The sequence below is a fragment of the Mytilus galloprovincialis genome, chromosome 4, assembly GCF_965363235.1.
Source record: "Mytilus galloprovincialis chromosome 4, xbMytGall1.hap1.1, whole genome shotgun sequence".
Lineage (NCBI taxonomy): Eukaryota > Metazoa > Mollusca > Bivalvia > Mytilida > Mytilidae > Mytilus > Mytilus galloprovincialis.
In genome coordinates this window covers 26,264,407-26,280,302 of record NC_134841.1, presented here as the reverse complement: position 1 = coordinate 26,280,302, position 15,896 = coordinate 26,264,407, and the positions used below count along the sequence as shown (strand labels likewise).

At 30.6% G+C, this 15,896-nt stretch overlaps 1 protein-coding gene and 1 long non-coding RNA gene across 4 annotated transcripts in view; one reads left to right on the top strand and one right to left on the bottom strand.

The window, feature by feature from the left end:
* The window catches only part of LOC143071712 (15-hydroxyprostaglandin dehydrogenase [NAD(+)]-like), a 43,802-nt gene that overhangs the window by 16,672 nt on the left and 11,234 nt on the right, over positions 1 to 15,896 (bottom strand). For both annotated transcript variants that reach the window (XM_076246214.1, XM_076246213.1), the window contains exon 5: positions 14,820 to 14,896. In XM_076246214.1, the coding sequence (XP_076102329.1) occupies positions 14,820 to 14,896 (77 nt within the window). The remainder of the gene's footprint in view (positions 1 to 14,819; positions 14,897 to 15,896) is intronic.
* On the top strand, positions 473 to 12,930 carry LOC143071713 (uncharacterized). 2 transcript variants are annotated; one of them, XR_012976956.1, is made up of 8 exons: positions 473 to 692; positions 2,089 to 2,415; positions 3,811 to 4,136; positions 5,534 to 5,860; positions 7,255 to 7,580; positions 9,042 to 9,368; positions 10,764 to 11,089; positions 12,486 to 12,930. It is a non-coding gene; the product is annotated as an uncharacterized LOC143071713 (long non-coding RNA). The 2 variants fall into 2 exon arrangements; XR_012976957.1 differs by lacking the exon at positions 473 to 692 and adding an exon at positions 708 to 1,405.

Sequence of the window (15,896 nt, the reverse complement as noted above, 5' to 3'; positions counted from 1 at the left end):
GTGGTATTATATTTCTTTTATTCACAGTCAATGTATAGGTCTGTTTGCAAGCAAATAATTTTTACATGGATTTTAAGAATTATCAAATATCAAGACAGATAACTCTGTATCCCAATACAAACAATGACATTCAATTGATTAGTTTTAAAATGATTATGTTCACCAAACAATGATTTTATATCATTAATTATATAGAAATAGCAATTACAAAGAGAGGAAAAAGTAAAATAAGCCTCAGCATAGTTCAAGAAAAAGATGATTATACTGTATATTACCTGTTATAATGATTTATTTCATATGATATGGACATTTTCTTATTTATTTACTTTTTAACTATGAATATATGAATTCTTCCTTTTTTATAGGTCTACTACATAGTTGATACTGTAGGACAGGCTACAGAAATAAGAAAACTGGTCTCTCTCATCAGCAATGGTGTGGCAATTCTACAATTTCAACATGCGGCCTACACAGCTAGCTCATCGGGAGTAGAGATATGAGACTGATTGCGAATAAATGTACACTTAGTTTAGGGCATCATGGATCTACAAAGTGAAACATATGTACCAAAAATATTAGTTTACTCATAACTAAGCCTTTTTCAGCACTGCAGTCAACAGAACAATGATAGTGACAAGAATTGAGACTATTTAATACCTCAAACAATGGGAAAATACTTCTTGAGATCAGTTGTAAGTGGTTTTATATCATGCATGAAACAATAAACTTAAGTAGTTTTAAAAACTGTTGGATAATTTATACACTGTACCAGAAAACTCACACAATAAAATTTATTAAATATGAACACAATCATTTTTTTATAATTTTTTTGCATTTAAAGCAGTTTGACGGCAAAAGACGCAAATAATGCTTTAATAAATTTGGTCTTACAAAGCCTATTAATGTTTTCTTTTGTGCTGTAACCATATAAAATGCATGTATTTTTAATGGTAAATGACTATAGAACTCAATCAGACTAAAAAAAATGGAAATATATTGTTTTCAATGAGTGGTTAAAGGTGGCAGGTACCAGTTTTGGTGTACCAGAACATGTGTCCCACGCAGAAATTTTGTTATAGTTAAGTATTGAGGTATATAATTGCATCATGTGGACTGAAAAAATAAATGAATGTAAATTCTAGGCTACTGTATTACACAAGTAAGTAGTTGCATACACAGGTTGGGGATTTCCTTCACATATAGGTCCAATCAGATGTCAAAATTGTGGTCTCCTCACTTGACGGCATCCAATCAAAGTGGGGAAAAAATTCAGTTTTATGTAAACAAAAATATCTTGAGATTTTGATGGTAAGGATAGGTTCGGACAAGGGTCTAATTCACTGAATATCCTTTCTCTCTTGAATTTTGGCTAAAATTCTTGTCGGCTTTTAGCAGGATTCTGCAGGTGAGGATTAGATTGGTATCAGAGCATCACATGTTTTGCCTTATTTGCAATGCATTTATAAATTTTTAAATCTCCATGCTGGACAGACACCCAAATTTAAAGGTTTTCTATATATTTACATAAGCACGCACACATCTTAGTTCCTTGAAACCATACATTTTATTTGTATACAAGCTTGAATGAATTTTCAAGAAAATAAAATCATAAACCAATGAAATTCTAAAGATTTATTGTAAAATAACTGGTTTCTGCCACCTTAAGCCTAAACATGATTTTAACATATCACAAAATGTGCCTTTTTAAGAGTTCTACAGGTGTGTGGTATTATATTTCTTTTATTCACAGTCAATGTATAGGTCTGTTTGCAAGCAAATAATTTTTACATGGATTTTAAGAATTATCAAATATCAAGACAGATAACTCTGTATCCCAATACAAACAATGACATTCAATTGATTAGTTTTAAAATGATTATGTTCACCAAACAATGATTTTATATCATAAATTATATAGAAATAGCAATTACAAAGAGAGGAAAAAGTAAAATAAGCCTCAGCATAGTTCAAGAAAAAGATGATTATACTGTATATTACCTGTTATAATGATTTATTTCATATGATATGGACATTTTCTTATTTATTTACTTTTTAACTATGAATATATGAATTCTTCCTTTTTTATAGGTCTACTACATAGTTGATACTGTAGGACAGGCTACAGAAATAAGAAAACTGGTCTCTCTCATCAGCAATGGTGTGGCAATTCTACAATTTCAACATGCGGCCTACACAGCTAGCTCATGGGGAGTAGAGATATGAGACTGATTGCGAATAAATGTACACTTAGTTTAGGGCATCATGGATCTACAAAGTGAAACATATGTACCAAAAATATTAGTTTACTCATAACTAAGCCTTTTTCAGCACTGCAGTCAACAGAACAATGATAGTGACAAGAATTGAGACTATTTAATACCTCAAACAATGGGAAAATACTTCTTGAGATCAGTTGTAAGTGGTTTTATATCATGCATGAAACAATAAACTTAAGTAGTTTTAAAAACTGTTGGATAATTTATACACTGTACCAGAAAACTCACACAATAAAATTTATTAAATATGAACACAATCATTTTTTTATAATTTTTTTGCATTTAAAGCAGTTTGACGGCAAAAGACGCAAATAATGCTTTAATAAATTTGGTCTTACAAAGCCTATTAATGTTTTCTTTTGTGCTGTAACCATATAAAATGCATGTATTTTTAATGGTAAATGACTATAGAACTCAATCAGACTAAAAAAATGGAAATATATTGTTTTCAATGAGTGGTTAAAGGTGGCAGGTACCAGTTTTGGTGTACCAGAACATGTGTCCCACGCAGAAATTTTGTTATAGTTTAGTATTGAGGTATATAATTGCATCATGTGGACTGAAAAAATAAATGAATGTAAATTCTAGGCTACTGTATTACACAAGTAAGTAGTTGCATACACAGGTTGGGGATTTCCTTCACATATAGGTCCAATCAGATGTCAAAATTGTGGTCTCCTCACTTGACGGCATCCAATCAAAGTGGGGAAAAAATTCAGTTTTATGTAAACAAAAATATCTTGAGATTTTGATGGTAAGGATAGGTTCGGACAAGGGTCTAATTCACTGAATATCCTTTCTCTCTTGAATTTTGGCTAAAATTCTTGTCGGCTTTTAGCAGGATTCTGCAGGTGAGGATTAGATTGGTATCAGAGCATCACATGTTTTGCCTTATTTGCAATGTATTTATAAATTTTTAAATCTCCATGCTGGACAGACACCCAAATTTAAAGGTTTTCTATATATTTACATAAGCACGCACACATCTTAGTTCCTTGAAACCATACATTTTATTTGTATACAAGCTTGAATGAATTTTCAAGAAAATAAAATCATAAACCAATGAAATTCTAAAGATTTATTGTAAAATAACTGGTTTCTGCCACCTTAAGCCTAAACATGATTTTAACATATCACAAAATGTGCCTTTTTAAGAGTTCTACAGGTGTGTGGTATTATATTTCTTTTATTCACAGTCAATGTATAGGTCTGTTTGCAAGCAAATAATTTTTACATGGATTTTAAGAATTATCAAATATCAAGACAGATAACTCTGTATCCCAATACAAACAATGACATTCAATTGATTAGTTTTAAAATGATTATGTTCACCAAACAATGATTTTATATCATAAATTATATAGAAATAGCAATTACAAAGAGAGGAAAAAGTAAAATAAGCCTCAGCATAGTTCAAGAAAAAGATGATTATACTGTATATTACCTGTTATAATGATTTATTTCATATGATATGGACATTTTCTTATTTATTTACTTTTTAACTATGAATATATGAATTCTTCCTTTTTTATAGGTCTACTACATAGTTGATACTGTAGGACAGGCTACAGAAATAAGAAAACTGGTCTCTCTCATCAGCAATGGTGTGGCAATTCTACAATTTCAACATGCGGCCTACACAGCTAGCTCATGGGGAGTAGAGATATGAGACTGATTGCGAATAAATGTACACTTAGTTTAGGGCATCATGGATCTACAAAGTGAAACATTATACCAAAAATATTAGTTTACTCATAACTAAGCCTTTTTCAGCACTGCAGTCAACAGAACAATGATAGTGACAAGAATTGAGACTATTTAATACCTCAAACAATGGGAAAATACTTCTTGAGATCAGTTGTAAGTGGTTTTATATCATGCATGAAACAATAAACTTAAGTAGTTTTAAAAACTGTTGGATAATTTATACACTGTACCAGAAAACTCACACAATAAAATTTATTAAATATGAACACAATCATTATTTTTATAATTTTTTTGCATTTAAAGCAGTTTGACGGCAAAAGACGCAAATAATGCTTTAATAAATTTGGTCTTACAAAGCCTATTAATGTTTTCTTTTGTGCTGTAACCATATAAAATGCATGTATTTTTAATGGTAAATGACTATAGAACTCAATCAGACTAAAAAAAATGGAAATATATTGTTTTCAATGAGTGGTTAAAGGTGGCAGGTACCAGTTTTGGTGTACCAGAACATGTGTCCCACGCAGAAATTTTGTTATAGTTAAGTATTGAGGTATATAATTGCATCATGTGGACTGAAAAAATAAATGAATGTAAATTCTAGGCTACTGTATTACACAAGTAAGTAGTTGCATACACAGGTTGGGGATTTCCTTCACATATAGGTCCAATCAGATGTCAAAATTGTGGTCTCCTCACTTGACGGCATCCAATCAAAGTGGGGAAAAAATTCAGTTTTATGTAAACAAAAATATCTTGAGATTTTGATGGTAAGGATAGGTTCGGACAAGGGTCTAATTCACTGAATATCCTTTCTCTCTTGAATTTTGGCTAAAATTCTTGTCGGCTTTTAGCAGGATTCTGCAGGTGAGGATTAGATTGGTATCAGAGCATCACATGTTTTGCCTTATTTGCAATGCATTTATAAATTTTTAAATCTCCATGCAGGACAGACACCCAAATTTAAAGGTTTTCTATATATTTACATAAGCACGCACACATCTTAGTTCCTTGAAACCATACATTTTATTTGTATACAAGCTTGAATGAATTTTCAAGAAAATAAAATCATAAACCAATGAAATTCTAAAGATTTTTTGTAAAATAACTGGTTTCTGCCACCTTAAGCCTAAACATGATTTTAACATATCACAAAATGTGCCTTTTTAAGAGTTCTACAGGTGTGTGGTATTATATTTCTTTTATTCACAGTCAATGTATAGGTCTGTTTGCAAGCAAATAATTTTTACATGGATTTTAAGAATTATCAAATATCAAGACAGATAACTCTGTATCCCAATACAAACAATGACATTCAATTGATTAGTTTTAAAATGATTATGTTCACCAAACAATGATTTTATATCATTAATTATATAGAAATAGCAATTACAAAGAGAGGAAAAAGTAAAATAAGCCTCAGCATAGTTCAAGAAAAAGATGATTATACTGTATATTACCTGTTATAATGATTTATTTCATATGATATGGACATTTTCTTATTTATTTACTTTTTAACTATGAATATATGAATTCTTCCTTTTTTATAGGTCTACTACATAGTTGATACTGTAGGACAGGCTACAGAAATAAGAAAACTGGTCTCTCTCATCAGCAATGGTGTGGCAATTCTACAATTTCAACATGCGGCCTACACAGCTAGCTCATGGGGAGTAGAGATATGAGACTGATTGCGAATAAATGTACACTTAGTTTAGGGCATCATGGATCTACAAAGTGAAACATATGTACCAAAAATATTAGTTTACTCATAACTAAGCCTTTTTCAGCACTGCAGTCAACAGAACAATGATAGTGACAAGAATTGAGACTATTTAATACCTCAAACAATGGGAAAATACTTCTTGAGATCAGTTGTAAGTGGTTTTATATCATGCATGAAACAATAAACTTAAGTAGTTTTAAAAACTGTTGGATAATTTATACACTGTACCAGAAAACTCACACAATAAAATTTATTAAATATGAACACAATCATTTTTTTATAATTTTTTTGCATTTAAAGCAGTTTGACGGCAAAAGACGCAAATAATGCTTTAATAAATTTGGTCTTACAAAGCCTATTAATGTTTTCTTTTGTGCTGTAACCATATAAAATGCATGTATTTTTAATGGTAAATGACTATAGAACTCAATCAGACTAAAAAAATGGAAATATATTGTTTTCAATGAGTGGTTAAAGGTGGCAGGTACCAGTTTTGGTGTACCAGAACATGTGTCCCACGCAGAAATTTTGTTATAGTTAAGTATTGAGGTATATAATTGCATCATGTGGACTGAAAAAATAAATGAATGTAAATTCTAGGCTACTGTATTACACAAGTAAGTAGTTGCATACACAGGTTGGGGATTTCCTTCACATATAGGTCCAATCAGATGTCAAAATTGTGGTCTCCTCACTTGACGGCATCCAATCAAAGTGGGGAAAAAATTCAGTTTTATGTAAACAAAAATATCTTGAGATTTTGATGGTAAGGATAGGTTCGGACAAGGGTCTAATTCACTGAATATCCTTTCTCTCTTGAATTTTGGCTAAAATTCTTGTCGGCTTTTAGCAGGATTCTGCAGGTGAGGATTAGATTGGTATCAGAGCATCACATGTTTTGCCTTATTTGCAATGCATTTATAAATTTTTAAATCTCCATGCTGGACAGACACCCAAATTTAAAGGTTTCTATATATTTACATAAGCACGCACACATCTTAGTTCCTTGAAACCATACATTTTATTTGTATACAAGCTTGAATGAATTTTCAAGAAAATAAAATCATAAACCAATGAAATTCTAAAGATTTATTGTAAAATAACTGGTTTCTGCCACCTTAAGCCTAAACATGATTTTAACATATCACAAAATGTGCCTTTTTAAGAGTTCTACAGGTGTGTGGTATTATATTTCTTTTATTCACAGTCAATGTATAGGTCTGTTTGCAAGCAAATAATTTTTACATGGATTTTAAGAATTATCAAATATCAAGACAGATAACTCTGTATCCCAATACAAACAATGACATTCAATTGATTAGTTTTAAAATGATTATGTTCACCAAACAATGATTTTATATCATAAATTATATAGAAATAGCAATTACAAAGAGAGGAAAAAGTAAAATAAGCCTCAGCATAGTTCAAGAAAAAGATGATTATACTGTATATTACCTGTTATAATGATTTATTTCATATGATATGGACATTTTCTTATTTATTTACTTTTTAACTATGAATATATGAATTCTTCCTTTTTTATAGGTCTACTACATAGTTGATACTGTAGGACAGGCTACAGAAATAAGAAAACTGGTCTCTCTCATCAGCAATGGTGTGGCAATTCTACAATTTCAACATGCGGCCTACACAGCTAGCTCATGGGGAGTAGAGATATGAGACTGATTGCGAATAAATGTACACTTAGTTTAGGGCATCATGGATCTACAAAGTGAAACATTATACCAAAAATATTAGTTTACTCATAACTAAGCCTTTTTCAGCACTGCAGTCAACAGAACAATGATAGTGACAAGAATTGAGACTATTTAATACCTCAAACAATGGGAAAATACTTCTTGAGATCAGTTGTAAGTGGTTTTATATCATGCATGAAACAATAAACTTAAGTAGTTTTAAAAACTGTTGGATAATTTATACACTGTACCAGAAAACTCACACAATAAAATTTATTAAATATGAACACAATCATTTTTTTATAATTTTTTTGCATTTAAAGCAGTTTGACGGCAAAAGACGCAAATAATGCTTTAATAAATTTGGTCTTACAAAGCCTATTAATGTTTTCTTTTGTGCTGTAACCATATAAAATGCATGTATTTTTAATGGTAAATGACTATAGAACTCAATCAGACTAAAAAAAATGGAAATATATTGTTTTCAATGAGTGGTTAAAGGTGGCAGGTACCAGTTTTGGTGTAAAAAGTAAAATCACAAAAATACTGAACTCAGAGGAAAATCAATTCGGAAAGTCCATAATCACATGTACCAGAACATGTGTCCCACGCAGAAATTTTGTTATAGTAGTATTGAGGTATATAATTGCATCATGTGGACTGAAAAAATAAATGAATGTAAATTCTAGGCTACTGTATTACACAAGTAAGTAGTTGCATACACAGGTTGGGGATTTCCTTCACATATAGGTCCAATCAGATGTCAAAATTGTGGTCTCCTCACTTGACGGCATCCAATCAAAGTGGGGAAAAAATTCAGTTTTATGTAAACAAAAATATCTTGAGATTTTGATGGTAAGGATAGGTTCGGACAAGGGTCTAATTCACTGAATATCCTTTCTCTCTTGAATTTTGGCTAAAATTCTTGTCGGCTTTTAGCAGGATTCTGCAGGTGAGGATTAGATTGGTATCAGAGCATCACATGTTTTGCCTTATTTGCAATGCATTTATAAATTTTTAAATCTCCATGCTGGACAGACACCCAAATTTAAAGGTTTTCTATATATTTACATAAGCACGCACACATCTTAGTTCCTTGAAACCATACATTTTATTTGTATACAAGCTTGAATGAATTTTCAAGAAAATAAAATCATAAACCAATGAAATTCTAAAGATTTTTTGTAAAATAACTGGTTTCTGCCACCTTAAGCCTAAACATGATTTTAACATATCACAAAATGTGCCTTTTTAAGAGTTCTACAGGTGTGTGGTATTATATTTCTTTTATTCACAGTCAATGTATAGGTCTGTTTGCAAGCAAATAATTTTTACATGGATTTTAAGAATTATCAAATATCAAGACAGATAACTCTGTATCCCAATACAAACAATGACATTCAATTGATTAGTTTTAAAATGATTATGTTCACCAAACAATGATTTTATATCATTAATTATATAGAAATAGCAATTACAAAGAGAGGAAAAAGTAAAATAAGCCTCAGCATAGTTCAAGAAAAAGATGATTATACTGTATATTACCTGTTATAATGATTTATTTCATATGATATGGACATTTTCTTATTTATTTACTTTTTAACTATGAATATATGAATTCTTCCTTTTTTATAGGTCTACTACATAGTTGATACTGTAGGACAGGCTACAGAAATAAGAAAACTGGTCTCTCTCATCAGCAATGGTGTGGCAATTCTACAATTTCAACATGCGGCCTACACAGCTAGCTCATGGGGAGTAGAGATATGAGACTGATTGCGAATAAATGTACACTTAGTTTAGGGCATCATGGATCTACAAAGTGAAACATATGTACCAAAAATATTAGTTTACTCATAACTAAGCCTTTTTCAGCACTGCAGTCAACAGAACAATGATAGTGACAAGAATTGAGACTATTTAATACCTCAAACAATGGGAAAATACTTCTTGAGATCAGTTGTAAGTGGTTTTATATCATGCATGAAACAATAAACTTAAGTAGTTTTAAAAACTGTTGGATAATTTATACACTGTACCAGAAAACTCACACAATAAAATTTATTAAATATGAACACAATCATTTTTTTATAATTTTTTTGCATTTAAAGCAGTTTGACGGCAAAAGACGCAAATAATGCTTTAATAAATTTGGTCTTACAAAGCCTATTAATGTTTTCTTTTGTGCTGTAACCATATAAAATGCATGTATTTTTAATGGTAAATGACTATAGAACTCAATCAGACTAAAAAAATGGAAATATATTGTTTTCAATGAGTGGTTAAAGGTGGCAGGTACCAGTTTTGGTGTACCAGAACATGTGTCCCACGCAGAAATTTTGTTATAGTTAAGTATTGAGGTATATAATTGCATCATGTGGACTGAAAAAATAAATGAATGTAAATTCTAGGCTACTGTATTACACAAGTAAGTAGTTGCATACACAGGTTGGGGATTTCCTTCACATATAGGTCCAATCAGATGTCAAAATTGTGGTCTCCTCACTTGACGGCATCCAATCAAAGTGGGGAAAAAATTCAGTTTTATGTAAACAAAAATATCTTGAGATTTTGATGGTAAGGATAGGTTCGGACAAGGGTCTAATTCACTGAATATCCTTTCTCTCTTGAATTTTGGCTAAAATTCTTGTCGGCTTTTAGCAGGATTCTGCAGGTGAGGATTAGATTGGTATCAGAGCATCACATGTTTTGCCTTATTTGCAATGCATTTATAAATTTTTAAATCTCCATGCTGGACAGACACCCAAATTTAAAGGTTTTCTATATATTTACATAAGCACGCACACATCTTAGTTCCTTGAAACCATACATTTTATTTGTATACAAGCTTGAATGAATTTTCAAGAAAATAAAATCATAAACCAATGAAATTCTAAAGATTTATTGTAAAATAACTGGTTTCTGCCACCTTAAGCCTAAACATGATTTTAACATATCACAAAATGTGCCTTTTTAAGAGTTCTACAGGTGTGTGGTATTATATTTCTTTTATTCACAGTCAATGTATAGGTCTGTTTGCAAGCAAATAATTTTTACATGGATTTTAAGAATTATCAAATATCAAGACAGATAACTCTGTATCCCAATACAAACAATGACATTCAATTGATTAGTTTTAAAATGATTATGTTCACCAAACAATGATTTTATATCATAAATTATATAGAAATAGCAATTACAAAGAGAGGAAAAAGTAAAATAAGCCTCAGCATAGTTCAAGAAAAAGATGATTATACTGTATATTACCTGTTATAATGATTTATTTCATATGATATGGACATTTTCTTATTTATTTACTTTTTAACTATGAATATATGAATTCTTCCTTTTTTATAGGTCTACTACATAGTTGATACTGTAGGACAGGCTACAGAAATAAGAAAACTGGTCTCTCTCATCAGCAATGGTGTGGCAATTCTACAATTTCAACATGCGGCCTACACAGCTAGCTCATGGGGAGTAGAGATATGAGACTGATTGCGAATAAATGTACACTTAGTTTAGGGCATCATGGATCTACAAAGTGAAACATTATACCAAAAATATTAGTTTACTCATAACTAAGCCTTTTTCAGCACTGCAGTCAACAGAACAATGATAGTGACAAGAATTGAGACTATTTAATACCTCAAACAATGGGAAAATACTTCTTGAGATCAGTTGTAAGTGGTTTTATATCATGCATGAAACAATAAACTTAAGTAGTTTTAAAAACTGTTGGATAATTTATACACTGTACCAGAAAACTCACACAATAAAATTTATTAAATATGAACACAATCATTTTTTTATAATTTTTTTGCATTTAAAGCAGTTTGACGGCAAAAGACGCAAATAATGCTTTAATAAATTTGGTCTTACAAAGCCTATTAATGTTTTCTTTTGTGCTGTAACCATATAAAATGCATGTATTTTTAATGGTAAATGACTATAGAACTCAATCAGACTAAAAAAAATGGAAATATATTGTTTTCAATGAGTGGTTAAAGGTGGCAGGTACCAGTTTTGGTGTACCAGAACATGTGTCCCACGCAGAAATTTTGTTATAGTTAAGTATTGAGGTATATAATTGCATCATGTGGACTGAAAAAATAAATGAATGTAAATTCTAGGCTACTGTATTACACAAGTAAGTAGTTGCATACACAGGTTGGGGATTTCCTTCACATATAGGTCCAATCAGATGTCAAAATTGTGGTCTCCTCACTTGACGGCATCCAATCAAAGTGGGGAAAAAATTCAGTTTTATGTAAACAAAAATATCTTGAGATTTTGATGGTAAGGATAGGTTCGGACAAGGGTCTAATTCACTGAATATCCTTTCTCTCTTGAATTTTGGCTAAAATTCTTGTCGGCTTTTAGCAGGATTCTGCAGGTGAGGATTAGATTGGTATCAGAGCATCACATGTTTTGCCTTATTTGCAATGCATTTATAAATTTTTAAATCTCCATGCTGGACAGACACCCAAATTTAAAGGTTTTCTATATATTTACATAAGCACGCACACATCTTAGTTCCTTGAAACCATACATTTTATTTGTATACAAGCTTGAATGAATTTTCAAGAAAATAAAATCATAAACCAATGAAATTCTAAAGATTTTTTGTAAAATAACTGGTTTCTGCCACCTTAAGCCTAAACATGCTTTTAACATATCACAAAATGTGCCTTTTTAAGAGTTCTACAGGTGTGTGGTATTATATTTCTTTTATTCACAGTCAATGTATAGGTCTGTTTGCAAGCAAATAATTTTTACATGGATTTTAAGAATTATCAAATATCAAGACAGATAACTCTGTATCCCAATACAAACAATGACATTCAATTGATTAGTTTTAAAATGATTATGTTCACCAAACAATGATTTTATATCATTAATTATATAGAAATAGCAATTACAAAGAGAGGAAAAAGTAAAATAAGCCTCAGCATAGTTCAAGAAAAAGATGATTATACTGTATATTACCTGTTATAATGATTTATTTCATATGATATGGACATTTTCTTATTTATTTACTTTTTAACTATGAATATATGAATTCTTCCTTTTTTATAGGTCTACTACATAGTTGATACTGTAGGACAGGCTACAGAAATAAGAAAACTGGTCTCTCTCATCAGCAATGGTGTGGCAATTCTACAATTTCAACATGCGGCCTACACAGCTAGCTCATGGGGAGTAGAGATATGAGACTGATTGCGAATAAATGTACACTTAGTTTAGGGCATCATGGATCTACAAAGTGAAACATATGTACCAAAAATATTAGTTTACTCATAACTAAGCCTTTTTCAGCACTGCAGTCAACAGAACAATGATAGTGACAAGAATTGAGACTATTTAATACCTCAAACAATGGGAAAATACTTCTTGAGATCAGTTGTAAGTGGTTTTATATCATGCATGAAACAATAAACTTAAGTAGTTTTAAAAACTGTTGGATAATTTATACACTGTACCAGAAAACTCACACAATAAAATTTATTAAATATGAACACAATCATTTTTTTATAATTTTTTTGCATTTAAAGCAGTTTGACGGCAAAAGACGCAAATAATGCTTTAATAAATTTGGTCTTACAAAGCCTATTAATGTTTTCTTTTGTGCTGTAACCATATAAAATGCATGTATTTTTAATGGTAAATGACTATAGAACTCAATCAGACTAAAAAAAAAATGGAAATATATTGTTTTCAATGAGTGGTTAAAGGTGGCAGGTACCAGTTTTGGTGTACCAGAACATGTGTCCCACGCAGAAATTTTGTTATAGTTAAGTATTGAGGTATATAATTGCATCATGTGGACTGAAAAAATAAATGAATGTAAATTCTAGGCTACTGTATTACACAAGTAAGTAGTTGCATACACAGGTTGGGGATTTCCTTCACATATAGGTCCAATCAGATGTCAAAATTGTGGTCTCCTCACTTGACGGCATCCAATCAAAGTGGGGAAAAAATTCAGTTTTATGTAAACAAAAATATCTTGAGATTTTGATGGTAAGGATAGGTTCGGACAAGGGTCTAATTCACTGAATATCCTTTCTCTCTTGAATTTTGGCTAAAATTCTTGTCGGCTTTTAGCAGGATTCTGCAGGTGAGGATTAGATTGGTATCAGAGCATCACATGTTTTGCCTTATTTGCAATGCATTTATAAATTTTTAAATCTCCATGCTGGACAGACACCCAAATTTAAAGGTTTTCTATATATTTACATAAGCACGCACACATCTTAGTTCCTTGAAACCATACATTTTATTTGTATACAAGCTTGAATGAATTTTCAAGAAAATAAAATCATAAACCAATGAAATTCTAAAGATTTATTGTAAAATAACTGGTTTCTGCCACCTTAATATTCATAACGCATAACACATTGTTATTTAAAGTTAAAACATGATAGTGCATCATACACCTATTCGGCTGGCTGCATCATTATGTTAATACACAATGTACATTAAATTGTATATATTCAGGTTGCACCCTAATAAACTATCTATTCATTCATTTATTATTTCATAGTTTCAAGTTTTAATGTCATATCATCTTTTATGAACATCGAATGTAAAAGTATGCTTTAATTTTACAAGAAAAAAATGAGAAAAAAGACAAATTTGTCGTAACCTTTTACGTAGATGATTATAAATGTCTCAGAGTTAATCACTACACAAATGTACTTTTAGAAATTGTTAATTTAAATTTGGCAAAAATTAAGAAGAGTAATAACCCCTCAGTACCAATTTGTTCGCTTTGTTGAACAGGATCACACTGTTAAATGGAATCACAAAAATATCAGAAACTTAACGATATCAAACGATCTTTTTCATGGATGCATTAAACTATTTACATTAAACAAATATAACACTAGCTATTGAGTCAAATTTTATTGAAGCATAATGCCATTCAATATATATCAATCATACAATTTATCAAAAAAAGGGATAACACCCAAAAAGGCTACACGTCTTTAATTTTGTCACCCAATGGCTATTTGGCGAATATTTTGAAAAAAAAAACATTATTTCAATACTGTCTTATCATGAAATCAAATTAAATAGAAGTTTACAATGTGATGTAATGCAGTTTTTTTTTCAGGCACTGCAAAGTACATTTCATGTATTTTATATCTGCGATTAAAAATTTATTGGATTCTGATCCAAATTTTCAAAATGAAAAGAAATATATGTAGGCATTCAATCAACAAATCACCTTTTGCATGAATCTTAAGTTAATGGGTACTATAAAATAGAAAAGGTGTATGTATTTAATTATATTTGGTCGTTATTTATAAGTTCTGTCATTTAAGCAATTATTTTTAGTTATGTTAAAAATTTGAATCACCAACTGTCTATTTTGTTACAGTCTTATTTTAACATTTGAATACTTACAGCCCAACTTCTAGTAAAATTGACCACGGCGGCTTTTGTTGCAGCATAAACCGGAGCATATAATGTTGGAAGAACACCTGTAATAAAATGTAATTAATCAATGTTCTCTGTTCCAATATTCATTAGTTAACAATTTCTATAAATGTTATGTTTTCCCAATCTTATTTCATATCCTCTTTTCCTTGACGCATTCTTTCAAAAGAAAGTGTCAATGAAAAAAAATCATAAAGAGAATGTTTGCGACCACAACAGTTAAAACAAATCTGAATTTTAATCAGATTGGTGTTTACCCGTATTTCTTATCGAAAAATATTTGATTCTGCATTTATCTCGTTTCGTCTGTTGTTTTACCATGTCTATGCTTTTTTAATCCATCTAGTCCTGACGATATCTCTTGAAAACGACCCTTTCAAAGTCATCTATATTTTACAGAAGGAGTCTGCCTCACTAAAGCTCTCGATGAATAACCCTTAATCGGGTTGACAATTTTGTATATTCACCTCCTCAGCGGGCAATAACTGTATAGTATTCATTGAAAGACCACAAAAACATATTTACAATGTTCATCAATTTTAAACCTTTTCCAGTTAACGCCAACTTTCTGTGGGTATATTTTACTATATCCTAGCATTATTATAGAATCCTGAAGGCCAATCGAACTATCGGCTAAAGACTCATAATTGTTTTAGCCTAAACTTATCAGTTACGTTTCTTAGATATAGTATTTGTCGCACACTTAAAATTTAATTGCAACAAATAACCGAATGAAATCCCTCAAAAGTAACAAAATAGAATTTAAATGGGTATACAATTATAATCCTTGTCAATTGTAAAAATAAAAGAAGACACCAAAAAGGCAATAAAATCGTCAGTCTTAGGAAAACAGATTACAACGTGTCCAAAACAACAAACGATAACAACAAAATAATAAAGAAAAGTAGAGACGGAATAACAAGAACGCGACCAAAAACCCAGGGTGAAGTCATGTGCTGTAGAAAGGTGAAAGAATGTAAAATCTGCATGGATGCGTTAAATTAAGATCTTAGATTGTTTCTGTTCAATTGATAACCAACTAGT